Source organism: Myzus persicae, unplaced genomic scaffold, assembly GCF_001856785.1.
Source record: "Myzus persicae strain clone G006 unplaced genomic scaffold, MPER_G0061.0, whole genome shotgun sequence".
Taxonomy (NCBI): Eukaryota; Metazoa; Arthropoda; class Insecta; order Hemiptera; family Aphididae; genus Myzus; species Myzus persicae.
Genome location: NW_019101353.1, coordinates 239,186 through 255,056, shown reverse-complemented (window position 1 = coordinate 255,056; position 15,871 = coordinate 239,186). Strand labels below are relative to the sequence as shown.

Genomic DNA, 15,871 nt, shown 5'->3' with positions numbered 1-15,871 from the left:
GTAGTACACTGACTGTGCTCGTTGGTTTTTTACGATATGTTTATTTTTATAACAGAATTGTATGGGCATTTTTAAATATTATTATTTTACATTCTCATAATTCACTTGAAAATTAAATTATCGCAAAAAAACCAAAGAGAGAACACAGATAATGTCCATACATTTAAGTTTGGTAATATAAGTCAATTCATTATAATATTTAAGCTCAAAGTACAAAATTGGAACTGTTGGAAGTACATTTTGGCAAGGTCGGGCAAATTAACTATTTTCTTTTTAACTATAGTTAAGTGAAATGCCTAGTAAAAAATAAAACATGTAAATTAAGTTTCAAAGTTACTTTTCTTTGTTTTTTACTTGAAAAAGTTTCAATTTAACTAGAAACTATACCTTTTTTTAAAGCTATCGAATAAGTAATAATATAGTAATTTTTATTTATGTCTATTAGGTACAGTTTGAAATTAATATTTGTATTTAAATTACTTATTTAACAAGTACTCATTTACTAATAAATTAATTAGTATGAATAAAAAAAATGATAATAAAATAACGTCACAAAACATTGATTGAACCAACGTTTTTTCCGAAATTCCTTTCTACATCACTCTCGTGGAATATGTTGGGGAACACTGCATATTATGTCTATATAGCTAATAGGTTGATTTAAGGAAAAACAGAATTTGTTCTTTTATTGCTTGAATTTTCCCGATTGTATATAATGTTATAGTAGGTTTAGTATGTACCTATAACCTATTTGAATTTTACGACTTACCAACCTGGTTCTTCTTAATTTCGTCTTCCACAAAATAAAGTCGTAAATTTAGGTTCATCTGTTTTTGCGGGTCAGGCATTTATGACTTTTCAAAAAATGGTTGGATCACTGTACCTAGACGTTTAATAAAATATAGGTATATGTATTTTGAACGTAATATTAAGCAATAATGTTCTAACATTATAATATATGAATAATTAATATAATACTATGAACACATGATACAACAAATATATTGCAACAATAATAATAACTAATAAGTATAATCACATAAGACATAACACAAACCAGTACCTATAGACTATAGTACAATTATAATATAACAACGCAAAAATATAAAAAAGCAAAACTATTTATAGTTTTATGATGTAAAAATTAAAAAAATATTAAATATGAAAATAATTGAATACGTCAAAAAGTATGATATGTAAAAAATTTATTGATTATTTGTTATTTTCATGAATATAGAAAAATGCAAAAATATTAAACAAGATTTATATTTTAAAAAAAGATAAAAGGTCCGAAAATTTTAAAAATATATATGGAAAGCAAAAAAATGAGAGATTCATTATTTTTTTTTAACAAACACAAGGTGATAAAATAAATATTAAAATCACAATTTATAGGTATTTGCATTTTCAAAATTGATGTTTGATTTTTTGTGTAAATACCCACAAATAGTTTTGCTTTTCTTAAATATTTTTTAACTTTTTCGGACCTATTTTATTTTTTCAAATTATAAATTAATTTTTTGTAAACCTTTGTCTGAGTTTATACTTGGGATACGTTGTTTATGTGAATTGTGGACGTTTGCTATATTATATAACATTCGTAGATATTCGCATGAAAAACGCAAAACAATTTTATGAATTAATAGGTACCTAAACTAATTATTTGAAAGAAGTTTAAAATACAAAAACTGAGATAATAATAGGTTCGAAAAAGATAAAAAATATATAGTTATAAGTATACAAAAAAAAATAGATTAACATTATGAAAAGTTAGATGAAACATGAATAATAATATGTAGAAAAATGATAATTTATGTAAGTAGTTTAGGTTCCAATTACGCGCAATCTTCGCCAAGTAGACTGTGATAATATACGAGTGTTTAATCATGATAACTGCAACGGATACAGTCTTATCGCTGAACTTCAATTGTATATAATGATGTATCTAGATACTATTATTTTTATATTTTTTTTGCTACTGCAAGTCTGCAACAAAATTATATAGGGAAGTGCCGTCGAGTACCTATAGCTCCAAGCTCGTATTTTTCCGTAATCAATTTGAAGGTATAATAGTGCAATGTCCGAGTGTTTCATTTTAAAAATGACACTATGACAGGTATATGCTTAAATTCGAAAGTAGATGACTATAATATTGATATTTAATCCTTTGCACGTCGTTTCTCATGGTTTACCAGCAGCTCATCCTTGGAACAGGTGACGGGTATGTATCGCGTGGCCACTATATGGACGACATGCGTCTGTCGCAGCATTAGTATCTTGATTCTTGACTGCAGAAGCAGAGTACTGGCTGACCACCTCTCCTCCTGGGATCTGGCTGATCGATCGCGACTCCTGAGATAAGCCACCCAAATCTGCCGTCTCCTGGTTTTCCTGCATCTCCTGCAGTGGTAACAATAATTTTTGTTTTACTCGTGTAGTACATTTTTTATTCCAGGTTGGTTTGGCCTCCAGTGACGACGTTTGTGTGTCTTCCAGTGCGATCCACCGGGACAATGGATACTAAGGCTCGGGCGTAACACGATTGCGGACTTTTTACTTTTTAATATTTGAGAAAAAAACAACACTATTGAGCACCTTAAATATTTTTTCTTTGAGCAAACACAAATAACGATGACAATAATAATATTTAGTAATATAATTCGTATAGTAAAAAAAAATATATGTAGTATAAAACAACAAAATACTTGTTAAGCCTCGTAAAGAGCAAGAAGAGAATATTGCTTTTATAATAAACACTTGGGAAAAATATAAAAATAATGAAATATCTTTAAATCATTTTTTGCTGACATATTAGGACCACGTTTTTGTGCTAAAAAGTTATAAGAACTTGATTTTTTTTTGACGCGTAATAATAAGTTACTGTGATGTATATCCATTATCCATATATTTTTATTTACTATACGAATTATATTATTAATTAGTGTTGTTTTTTTCTCAAACATTAAAAGGTAAAAAGTCCGCAATCGTGTTGCACCGCTAGGGCTCGATCGTGGTGGTGAGCTTATCCTCGACCGCTTATTCGTTCGTTTCGAAGGTATAAATGACTTATTTTGCACCTACGCTGTATAGCCTATCCGCATCCCGGGGACGTGGACATGCTCACAGGAATGCATATCCGTAATCCGTTTATATTTTGTTTTTGTCTTTGCATTTTTTTTTTAGATCGAGTTTGATTAGATGTATTCATCTTAATGTTCGAAAAATCACAAACATTATTATTAAAATTATAAAATTGCTTTATATAATATAATATAAATAGCTGTTATATCAACTCAAGTCAATATATTGACGTACGGTAGGTTAGGATAGGTTCGTGATATAAGAGTAATTATCTTAAAACCAATCTAAATATATTGAAAATATGTCATTGCGTTTATAGACAAAAATAAATATGTAAGCAAATAATCTTAATGTTATTATTTTTTTCGTAAAATCTTGAATTTAAAAAGCTTATACTTAGGTACCTAAAAAAATATTATGTTAATTTTCAATATTTCTTATCTATTGTGTATACAACTCATAAGAACCTTATATTGAATTTTTAAATTTTTTTCTTTCTTTTTTAAATTGATTTTTCATAATTTCATATTTTTTTTACTGTATCTAAATGAAAACTTTTAAAATTCAAATGTTTGCTATTAACGTACAACAGGGAACATTTGTGTTTAGCAAAACTAACCAAGGGCAGTTCTATAGCACTCGAATTTCATAAAAAAAAGTAAAATATATTTACAAGTAAAGTATACCTAAAACCACAAATTTTCAAAAAATGATTATCTGTATGCCTGTATTTGTTTTTATGAAAACGATTTTGTTGACACATCGGTACGATTATTATACGTAATTTTAAAGTATATACACTGAACTATAATAAACAGGCATTATAGTATTATTATGAAAAATGAAACTCGTGTAAATAAATATAAGATTTTTTTAAAAATATTTTTAACCATACAATAATATGAAAGTGTGGGGAGTATACTTTTACTGATTGTTTTTCATGTAATATCAGACAGAAACTACAAGCTCCCTAACATTTTAGCCACTCTGCCCCTACGCTAGAACCGTCAGTGGAACTAATGTATAAACCAGTGATGGGATAAAATTGTATTTTTCAATATTTTTTTTTGTCTTGTATTGCATTGTATTATTTATGTTCAAGTATAAATAATTAATATATTTTTGTATACAACTAATTATATTTGCTATGTTAAATAAATAATATATTATTATTTTTATATGAGTATTATTATGCTAATATTAGTTAATTGTTTTGACTTTTCACCGGTTTTTGGGTGTTCGTAAAAACATGTTGTTGGTTCCTTCGTAAAAGGACGTAATATGAAAAAAAAATTTTAGACGTTTGTCTATAATGTTTGTCTAGGATCCATTTCTCGTAGATTTATAAAATATGATATTCAAATATAAAGAATAATTAACTCAGATAATGCAGATAGTCGATAGGTTCGAAAAACGTTGTACTCGTCGTCTGGGAAATATTTTGATTTTTGATTGTACAAAACGAATGAGTCCATCGAAGAAGTCCTGACCACCCTTTTGGGTGATATGATCGAAACTGTGTGTCGTGAAATGAAATTGGAGCAAATGGGCGGTGGTGATTGTAGCAGTCAAACGGTTACCCGGACAGGATGCAATATTGAATGTTGATGCTACACAACCGGCACCGGTTGAAGATGAACGAGAGATTAAGACGGAAGACAATCCGGTCGAGAAGGATGAAATAGAGGAGAGATAGGGTGAACTTTCCAGGGAGTGTGACCAGGAAGCGCCGCCATCAATAGCCTCCAGATCTCGGCGAATAATCGCCACCGCGTGGAAGGGTGTGGGACAGGTGGCCAATCTATTACTGTGCTGTTGCTTCCAAGAGGAATGAAAACCGGCAGTTCTCCCCTGCCCCTTCTCGGTCGAGTAGCACCAGACAAGAGAGCGGCAAAATAGGGGATTTGCACGTGAAAACTCATTACGTTTCAGGTTACGGCAGTGCGCGACTTCCGGCCGGCCACCGGACGCAGACTTGTCCGACGTGACTCCAGGGCGAAAATAACGGAATAGTATCACACACAGCAAATGAATGTCCATACTGACCATACTCCATAATATGTACTTTAATAGTCCTAGTAGGATGGTCAGGACTATCCTCAGGACTACCAGAGGATACTCATAGAATGTCCAGATATCCTTTTCTGTTTATCCTTTAGATGTCTTGCAATAAGGATGAATTGAGGATACATTTAACTTACAAAATTAAGAAACTTTTAGTATAAGTACCTTTATATTTTACATATTATAAAGTACATAGATTAAAATTCACAAAATTATTTTATTAAATAAATCAAATAATATATTAGTACATTCATAACTCAATATAGACAAAATAATCTGTGTAACTAAGAGTATATTATCAATTGTTTTTATTTTTCAATGTGTAAGTATATAGTTAATAAAAATGCTGCTGTGTGTGCGGTATCAGTAACGCAGCGCTATCCGCAGATTCTCTCCGGTTTTTGCCCAGTGGTGATCCCACAGGCCTCCGACAGGTCACTGTCGATTCCGTAGCCCCTATGGTTGTCTTCGCTCGCCCAGTGCTTCAGTCTCCATCGTCGCAACGACGCAACAACAGTCGTCTCTTCAGCTGCACCTGCCAATCGTCGACGCGTACAACATCGCGCACTAGCTGCCCGCCGCCAATCGTCCGGTTGCTCGGAGGGCCGTCGCGGTCGGGCCCTAGCCAGTCGTCACGATGATCGGCGGTCTCTGCGGGTAAACTCACCGGCAATTGCTTCTCGTCCGCCCGCAGGAACGTATGGATGTGACCACTTTTGCGTGTACGCATACACCCCGCCATCATGTGCCAGTCACCATACAGCTTTTTGTGTCTTGCTCTTGGATGATGATGTTTTTTTTCTGTTTTTATTATTACCTGCCAACAAGGCACTTTTTTGGAGTAATATTCTTTTCAATTTTTTTTTGTTAAATTTTTTTTCACATCTGCAGTATCTGTATTCTGTATACTATATAAAATAGAACTCCCTTTTTTGTATGTACGCGCGCATAACTCAAAAAGTACCTAACGGATTTTAGTACAGTTTTCATTAATCAATAGGTCTAGATTAGATTGGATTAGATGCAGGTAAGGTTTTACATTTTTAATGTATAATTTATTCGTATAACTTGATAAACAAAATTTCTATGACGCAATCAAATTTGTCGTACATAATATGTATATATTTAAATAGCATACAATTATAGCCCCGGTTTAAGATTCCTCTTGCGCAGTGACACCTTAATAGGATTCTAATGTCGAGAGTTCGAACCACCGTATCAGTTACCCGTTTTTTGCATTGTTTTTTCACTTTTTACTTAGCTATTTGTTTTCACTTATGAATAGGTCTAAACTCCGGGATTATTACATCGGTTATGTTAGGTTAGGTAAAATATCACTGATTTTGGATTAATTCTATCGAACAATATAGATCTGAATACTAATATTGAATACTTGCGAGAAACGTCTTACGACAGCTTCCGTCTATTATACAGGTCGTTAAAAATGAGGGACGTTTAAACTCTGATCAAAAACGGTTTATGACGCAGAAATGACCTCCATTAATAATTACGAATGCAAAACATTTTACCTTGATGCCCCTGGAAGTACAGGAAAAACATTTTTAATTAATTCATTGCTCGCCAAAATAAAACAGAGAGAAATATCGCTCTTGCTGTGGCTTTATCTGGCATTGCAGCTAAGTTTTTAGAAGGTGGTCAAACTACGCATGTCACTTTCAAAATCCGCCTAAAAATGTCCCATGATGACACATCAAGTGTCTGTAATATATCCAAAAAAGAAAAACCGCTAAATTGATGCGGGATTGAGTGTTCATTGTTTGGGACGAAGCATCCATGTCCCACAAAAGCTCGGTTGAAGTATTGGATAGAACCTTGAGGAACTTACGTAATAAAAATACATTAATAGGTGGCTGTACCTACAGTCTTATTTTCTGGAGATTTTCGTCAATTGAAGTAAGTGGAACTAGAGCTGATGAACTAAACGTATCATTAAAGAGATCTTACATTTGACCAGATATAAGTATATAGCTAAATTGAAACTGAAAATTAATATGAGAATTTGAGAAATTTATCATCTGACCAAGATAATAAGCCTTTTTCTGATGCATTACTCCGTGTTGGTAATGGTCAGTCACTGACTAGAAATGGTAAAACTGATCTGTCGGAGCTTTGTTTTTTGATGTCTAATTTGCTGAAAATAATTGAAAATGTTTATCCAGATTTACCAAACATTTCGACTAAAACGTCAATTTGGTTTCTGCAAGAAAGGGCAAAATTGTCACCAATTCACGATCAAGTTACTGTTAAAATGCAATGCACCAACAAAAGTTTACTATTCTGTTGACACTGTTTTATATAGGTAAAGAGGAGGCAATATATATATCATCCAACTGAATTTTTAAATTCTTTATCTCCTTCAGGGAATCCATCACACAAATTGATTTTAAAAATATGTTTTCCTATAATTTTACTCCGAAACTTAAGTCCATCAAAATCATTCATGCAACAGTACAAGATTACAAATATAAAATCTTTAAAAAACTGTCTGCTTGAGTGTATAATCCTTACTGGCTGTGGAAATACTGAAAACGGTCTTAGTTCCTAAAATACCTATGACACCAGCCAATTTGCCATTCCAGTTTAGACGGCTCCAATTTCCTGTGAAATTAAGCTTTGTTACGACTAACCGTCCAGTGTTTTTCCTATAGTCGATTACACGTAGCTGTCACGTGTAACATGCTAACAAAATCTATTAATTAATCAATATCTACCAGAAGGTGAGAAACTTAAGGTGGTGTATCCAGAAATATTTAATGCTTAAGGCAAATTGAAATAATTGATGAAAATCTAAAAATCATACATCATAAAAAAACCAATAATATATTCCACAGTTAGGTATAAATTATACTAAAAAAATTAATCCAATTACATATCTGATATAAATATATAATTCATATCCAATTTAATACATATTCCTAAACATAATATATAAACGTACTGAAATCTAGCAAAAGCAAAGCATTGCCGGGTCAGCTAGTATTACAATATTTATTGTTCTATAAGTCATTGACCACTTTGTGTCCCATAAATAATGTTATTGTTTAATACAACAGTGTTATTTTTCATAAAATAAAAATTCTGTTCTCATAAGCAAAGTATTGTTTCTTTTTTTCTCATTAAAGGGTATTTTTATTTTTATTTATTTCAACAGAATAATGGACTTCACTGAACATCTCATGCTCAAAAGCTCGTGTGAGGACCTATGGACATTATAAAATTCATATGCTTTCAAGTACCTACAAATAATACTCGTATTTTTAAATTACAACAAAATAACTAAAATTTTTATTTTTCATTTAAATATCGAATTTCATACATGTTCGAACTTAAAATGTCTGAAAAAAAATACTGTGCCCACGTATTTTTTGGTTACACAGTGAATTGCTTATCAGAGACCTTGTTATACAAATTTAAAATTGCATACATATTGAATCACAAAATAATTTGCAAATTTTGGCGATTTTCACGAATTTTGTCAAAATGGTTCTTTATGTAACTTATAAAAAATCTTACCATTTTATAATCTTTTATAATTTTGAACCACTATTAGGTATAAAAATTTTTAAGGCACTTATTATAACTAGGTAGGTACTTAATTTCACGTTAGGTACCAGTTACTAAAGCAGATTTGTAACTGTTCAGATGTAGGCATTATAAATTAACCACTAGGGCACTAGGCAAAAGGCATACATAAATTGAATTTAAGTTTTGCCTATGCGGACATGCGGTAGATCGCATGCGGCATGGTAGCTAGTGCTGCAGAAAACTAATTTGTGTCGCTCGTATGTTATTCTGTGATACGACGTGGTGTTTGATGACGTCACTTATATTGATTACAATGTGATAAGGAAAAGTTCGAAAGTACAATATTGAATATTGAATAACAACTTCACTTCAACACTACAACAGTTCAGAAATACAAACTACAAGTGTGTAACATCATGATGCATTTGTAGGCTCCATCTTAAGTCTAAATTCTGATGTACTTACACTGTTGCAATTGCGAGCAATAACGGGTAGTATTGACTTATTGAGTGATTGTAAATTTTATTTTTTGAAACTACAGACCACCTGCTGCGGCGGCGGTCCAAAGTATTTAAGATTTTCACTCACTCGTTCTCGTGTCCTCGACCTCCTGGACAGCGATGTCTTTGATTTAGGCCAAATCTGTTGATGGCCCGCAGATGGAAAAGTAATTACACCCGCACTACCAATGCAAACCAGACTTGTTGAACTAATTTTTTTTTAATGCAACCCCTGCAATAATTTGTTTTTTTACAGTAAATTATTAGCCGACTATGAACAGCAATTTGGTGTGACCAGTGCTGAGATCACATCGAAAATCAGCCGACTCGGCCATATAGCGGGCAGTGAGTAATGATTAACGCATTTACACCCAAAGGTGGAGTCTTAACAATTTTTTTTTTTTGAAATGAACAGGCGATAGAAATGACTACATCAAAGAAATCGAACGAAACCTCGACGAGGTTCATGATTTGGTTAGTATGAATGAAAAAAAAAATAGTAATAATATTATTGTATTTTTACTTGGATATTTAATATTTTTCAAGTTGGAACAAATGGACCTATCAGTCAAAGAATCGGATGTGTCTGTACGCGCTAAACTGCACAACCGAGTAGCTAGTTACAGGGCCGAACTGCATAGATTAGCCAAGGAGTTTGCCCGAGCAAAATGTACAGTCAACATTGATTTAGGTATATTACATAGTTAATAGGTAGGCACTTTCCCATATTTATTGAAACTTCATACTAATTTTTTATTTAAATTAGATACTACAGAAGATGATAATCATTTTGCTGAAAGTGAAGATGTGACTTCAGAACAAAAACAGAGGTTACTTTATACCTCTGAACGTTTAAACCAATCAGGAATACAATTGGATAACACTTATCGTATTTCTGTTGAAACTGAAGAAATTGGTTCACAAATACTGACGGATTTAAATCGCCAACGAGAAACTATGCATAATTCTTTTAATAGGGTAACTTAGTTCATCACTTTACGTTTGACTTATATTTTTCATACCTGATTTGTATTGTTGCAGCTCAGAGATGCCAATGCAGACCTGGGTAGAAGCACCCGAATGATAAATGCCATAATTGTACGTTCCAGACAACACAAAATCATACTCTTTGGTGTTATGGCAGCATTTTGTTTTCTCTTGGTCTTTGCGTTTTACCATTCATTCCTTTAAATATCCATTCCTATTTCACAGGTTAACTTGTTTTAGTTTTGTTATTGCCTTTTTGAATTTACAATATAATTGTTATTATTTATATTTGAAATAATTTAAACAGTCATTTCTGAACAACTATCTTTATAAACATAAAATATTCAAATACTGTCATAACAAATAAAAGTGTATATAATTAATTCAGAATTCTAAAGATTTTTATAAAATCATTCAACTAAAAGGATGCCACACCCATATGTGTTACCTCTGTCTTACAAATTTTACAGTATAGTAATTTTTACTTTCACAATAATCCATTTTACTATGATATCTATATTAGAGTGTATAGATTAATACCGTAAAATGTATAAGTAAATTACTATCTAGGCCTTTTCATACTCTTAAATATTTACAAAACAATTAGTTTTCAAATGCTCATATTTGCTTTGTAATTAAAATATCAACAAAGCATTTGAAATGTCTTGTATAATAATCTTACCTTTACATTTTATAATAGGCCATTCACTCTAATTTTAAAAATAACAGAAAATGAATTCTCATAAATGTACAATTTGCTATGTTGTATATTTATAAGATGAAGACTACACATTCGGGTGTGGCATCCTCCTAAGTCTGTCCATTATTTATGTGCTTTTAAACAAATTATATAATATTTTTGTCCGCCTGTTAAAATTAATTATACTGAATTATTTAATATCAACTCTTTTATTGAGTTATTTTACTTTTATGCTACAAGTAAAACCACATTATCTAGTTGAATTTATTCAGAGGATTGGATTATTGACAAAATAAATAATATTATCATTTAGTATGCATTGATTTGGTATTAATAATCTGCTTCTTGTGGTTTTTGGGCTTTTAGACCAGTCCTCCAGGCAAATTTACCAACATCTTCCCCTGTTGTTTGCAACTTCTATCCACTTAGTTCCACTGCTTTAACATTTGTATTGACAAGGTCTTCTCGTTGTAAGCACAGTCTTCCTAACAGTTTCTTTGCCAAACAAATCTTTCTTAAGAAGTGGCGCAATATTTGTTTTCTCTCAGTCCCATGCACACCTCAGATAAGACAAATGCATGTAAAATTGTTTTTTATGACTAGTAAAATCATCTATTACAAAAATAATAGAGGATTATATTTTTGAGGTTTTACATTTGATTATTATTTAACTTTATATTTGACTTTAAAAATAAAAATAAAAGTTTATAAGTTTAATTGGATATTAAATTGTTTTGAAACAATATTTAGACAAATGTATGTATTAAAAATTGTATACTCGAAAAAAGTAAAAAATTAAGGTACATCAGGTGTAGGTACAAAGCTATTGAATACAATTTATTGAAGAATAACAAATATTGAATAGTTTTTTTTTTTATTTGAAAATATTTTAAATCAATTTATTTCTTGTAATTAATTCAAATTGTATTATTATACATTTTTCAACTGCCCGAAAGAAAAACTAATAATAATTCTACTGGCAAAGATCATACTGAGCAGGATTGGTACAATACTATAAAAATATTAAATCTGAAAAGTTTTCTACTTGAAATAGTATCAAATATATAATTATTTTTTAAAACACCATTTAAATATATTGAATGAACCATAATTTACATACATTGTTATTAGATTATGTAAAATGCATTTAATAAAGTAATTAAATTAACATTTTTCATAAATTTAAAATTTGCTATTTAACAATTTCTGAAAATAAAATTTATAATGTTGTCTTTAAATGAACCACCTATTTGAGATTTGACTTAAGTCAATAAAAGGTGATTCGGAGAAAACAAGAAAAAACTGTTTTTACGCCACCAGTGATACATGGTTATTTCTCTTTCGTACTGATTATTTATAGTGGTAAAATTAAATATTTTTTTTTGCAAATTTTCACACATGATCCGTTTATCATTTGATAACACATTCCACTTAATATCTCAATATGTGAAATTTTGTGACGTCTGCCATTTCTCAAATAAGTGGTTCAAATAATGTTTATATTATATTAAGAAAATGGAATAATTTCATAAAAAAAAATGTAACCATTAAGGTTGAAATTCACTCTCGAATATGTGGAAAAACATCTCAATTAGTTCTTTGGCTTCAGTGTCCGTTTTACTGATCATTGTTATGAACTGAGGAAAATCATTGGCTAAAATCTATAAAAAAAAAAAAAAATTGAGATGATTAAAATTAAAACTGTACCATACGTATTGTATTTTATTCAGTGTGATCTTTAGGATGATTAGTAACAGTTGTTGGATGCAATGTAATACTCCTAAAATGATACTTGTATGCTTTATAGTGGACCTTACCGCTGAACATTTGCTTGTAGCATGTGGACCCTGTATTTGTAGTCCTATTATGGTTTCAACTTTTTTATTTCCAAATAATTTGGCTCTTTCTTGGAACACTTTTGCATCTTTGCCATCACTATAATTGCATTTTATTAGCAATAAATCTGTCTCCTGAAAAACAACTGTCACTTTTGATAAAATATTTCTTGGGAATTTGTTATGACCTATACCTAAGCGATTTATAGGCTATAGATATTTGAATAGATGATAAGTTAAGTTAGGATAAAATAAATTCTAACAGCGGTACTCAATCAAAACTTACTAATGTACCTATTGTTTTGATAATAAGTCATTAGATATAATATTTTTATAATTTATTTTAACATTAATATTATTTCCAAAGATTTAGGAAATAAGAAATTTTTAAAATATCCCTCTAGAAATTATTTTGAACAAATTTATATAATTATAAACTATATTACGTGTGATTGTAAAGCTTGAACAAATTGTGAAGCTTCAGTTCCACATCCAAATGCAACAAAGCAATTTTCTCCGGACTGTTGATCACATTTGGTAAGAGGCACAACTGATTTTTTGGATTCATTTGTGATTCCATACCTGAGAAACAGTACAGCCACATAAGTCTTAGGTGTGATCAAATGTTTTTACAAGCTGTAAACCACACTGACCCACAAAAAAATTTTTTTTTTAAATACAAATAAAGTTTATGAACTCTTTAAGTTCGATATTTGTCAAGCTAGATATTAATCTAAGATGAGTTTGAATTATAATTCTGAAGTACCTAATTAAATCTGTCGGATATAAGTTCATAATAAATAATTTTTTGCAATTTGTTATTCTGATATCTACTTACTTGTGTAATTCTTCAGATAACTCGAAGACTATGGGCTCTTCATTTACCTCCCAGTTGTCACCTTCATTCCATGTATAATCATACACAGTTCTCCAATTGTTATTCCATATATTAAGATCAGCTTTGGCAAATTGATCTAGTTAAAGGGCCAAAACACTTTATGATAGTTATAGTGGTTTACAGCAGACATGAATGACCAATGACAATGTCATATTGTAGGTATCTATTTTTTTCCTGTTCTATTTTATGTTATGTATATTAGCCAAGAAATACCTACCAGCCAATTGGTTGTAATAAAACTGGTAACAACTGAATTGCAATTCTCGACTGGACTCAATCACCGGCTGAGTAGAACAAAACAGCGAAATCTTTAAGGATGCACAGTCACGGACTCTAAACTGACCACAGGCAACTACCACTATTGAATTGATTGTATCCCTCACGAAAACACTGTATAATAATTATAATTGAGTAAAAAGCTTATGAGACATTGAGACATGTATCATACCACCTTACACAGTTATACGACTACACAAGGTTGATTTTTTCAACATTACAAGAGTAGGAACAAAACATGATTTCTATAATTGGTCATATTATTTTTGTACTTTTTATTTGAAATGAGCAATGAATTTATTCATCTTACAATGATGTGTGATTTTTTTCATGTTTTTTTTTCTAATATACATAATAGTAGTAAAAATTAAATAATCGTCTATGTTAAAAAAAAAATGTAAAATATATATTTTTTTTGCCAAATTAAGAAAATTTATGTTATGAATTTAGACTTACAAGTGATAGTAGATCAGAGGCGCCATTTGAGGGAGTGGCAAAGTGAGAATTTACCCCTGTTTAACTTAAAAGCAGCCCGATCGGCCGATGCCTTGTTGTATAAATTATTATACTAAATTAGAGAAAAAACATGCATCTTTTATAATATTGGTAATTACTAACTAATAGAAGAAAATTTTGGAATAATTTATATTTAGACGCAGTGAGGTCTTGCATGAAAGTTTCCGTGTATGTATGTTGTATGGATGTGGGTGTTTTATGAAGGAAAGGGAACATAATATGAAGTATGTGCTTGGGAGAGGTTTTTTAATAGGTTACTCATTTAGGCTGGTCAAAACTTTTGCCCCACTCTAATAAAAACTGAAATGACACTAGTGCAGACGTGCAGTAGATACATACCTACTCGCATCCCAGTCATTTACTTGGCACTATTAAGTATCAATATTTCTCAGGCTGATAAATTACCCATTGGTACCTATCTACAAGATTTTTATTTTTACCTTTGTTTGGTTGGTCCTAGCACAATTGTGCATCTCTGACAATCATCCACAGTTACCGAACCAGTATGGTCCAGTAGGTAGATATTGGAGTCCTGACAATTGCGTACAACAAATTGCTGGCCACCAATTGACCCTGGAGACTTAAATGCCGTGCAGCCGTTCAAATTTTCCATTACATAATCAGCAGGGTCCAAGTGTTTTCGTTCAACCCTGCAAACCCAATGAACCAATCGATCATAAATTGTACTAACCAATTGTAGGTTTAGCCCCTCAAATATTTTAAACGCTTTAACAAATAAAAAATAATGAATATCAAAACTTTGTGGTTGGTATTATTAGCTTTCCCAAGTTAAAAGCTCTAGTTGCACGCACCTATGATTATTTTTTACTTTTTAAAAGTAAATTTAAATTGAAGGTGCAAAGTCATCATTATGTGATTATTGAGTATGGATATGTGAAGTTACTTATTATATAATCCATGATCACAAGAGCCTAAATGAAAAGTAGGGTCCACAGTACCTCAAATTTTCTTTGAAAATGCTCCTAAGTTGTCTATTGAGTAATTGACTTATTGAGTAAAACCAACTACTTAGAAATAAATTTTAAGAATACCTACTTAAACATACATATCCTGAATCAAAGCACATATATTATACAGTAGAACATAAGTATAATTACCATGAGTACACTAGTTTTTTTGGCTCTTTGACAGCTCCAGTGGTTTTACAACAGAAACATCCCATTTTTTAGACAAATTTTGAATTATCATTGTTTCCTTGGTTGTACAATTATGTATACAAATATTGTTTCCATGGCAACTTTTGTTTACACACAATTAAATCATTCATTTCTATTGTGTACCAACACAAGTTTTATTTAATGTCATTACTCAAATAATGTATGTGTAATCTTTAATAAAGTATTTAACAATGCTATCATCAAAAAAAAATTGATTCTAACGATTAAAAATACCCATAAACGCTATATAATAACTGATATACAAAAACAAACATTTATTGTAATAATAA

At 30.8% G+C, this 15,871-nt stretch overlaps 2 protein-coding genes across 5 annotated transcripts; one reads left to right on the top strand and one right to left on the bottom strand.

Moving 5' to 3' along the window:
• Positions 1 to 9,005: 9,005 nt before the first annotated feature.
• LOC111028772 (vesicle transport through interaction with t-SNAREs homolog 1A) lies at positions 9,006 to 11,193 on the top strand. Of its 3 annotated transcripts, none has more exons than XM_022307525.1 (7): positions 9,010 to 9,148; positions 9,233 to 9,358; positions 9,448 to 9,536; positions 9,607 to 9,665; positions 9,738 to 9,882; positions 9,958 to 10,169; positions 10,233 to 11,193. In XM_022307525.1, the coding sequence occupies exons 2-7, from the start codon at positions 9,351 to 9,353 to the stop codon at positions 10,380 to 10,382; spliced, it is 663 nt and encodes a 220-aa protein (XP_022163217.1). In that variant the 5' UTR covers positions 9,010 to 9,148; positions 9,233 to 9,350; the 3' UTR covers positions 10,383 to 11,193. The 3 variants fall into 3 exon arrangements, with proteins under 3 accessions (XP_022163219.1, XP_022163217.1, XP_022163218.1); XM_022307526.1 differs by having other exon boundaries at positions 9,011 to 9,095; XM_022307527.1 differs by having other exon boundaries at positions 9,006 to 9,358; positions 9,967 to 10,169.
• Positions 11,194 to 12,240: 1,047 nt separating this feature from the next.
• On the bottom strand, positions 12,241 to 15,681 carry LOC111028779 (protein XRP2-like). Of its 2 annotated transcripts, none has more exons than XM_022307534.1 (7): positions 15,522 to 15,681; positions 14,844 to 15,053; positions 13,829 to 14,001; positions 13,552 to 13,687; positions 13,160 to 13,295; positions 12,696 to 12,848; positions 12,241 to 12,539 (listed from the first exon to the last, which is right to left on the bottom strand). In XM_022307534.1, exons 1-7 carry the CDS (start codon positions 15,584 to 15,586, stop codon positions 12,426 to 12,428), a joined length of 987 nt encoding a protein of 328 aa, XP_022163226.1. In that variant the 5' UTR covers positions 15,587 to 15,681; the 3' UTR covers positions 12,241 to 12,425. The 2 variants fall into 2 exon arrangements, with proteins under 2 accessions (XP_022163226.1, XP_022163227.1); XM_022307535.1 differs by having other exon boundaries at positions 15,460 to 15,543.
• Between the last annotated feature and the right edge of the window lie 190 nt (positions 15,682 to 15,871).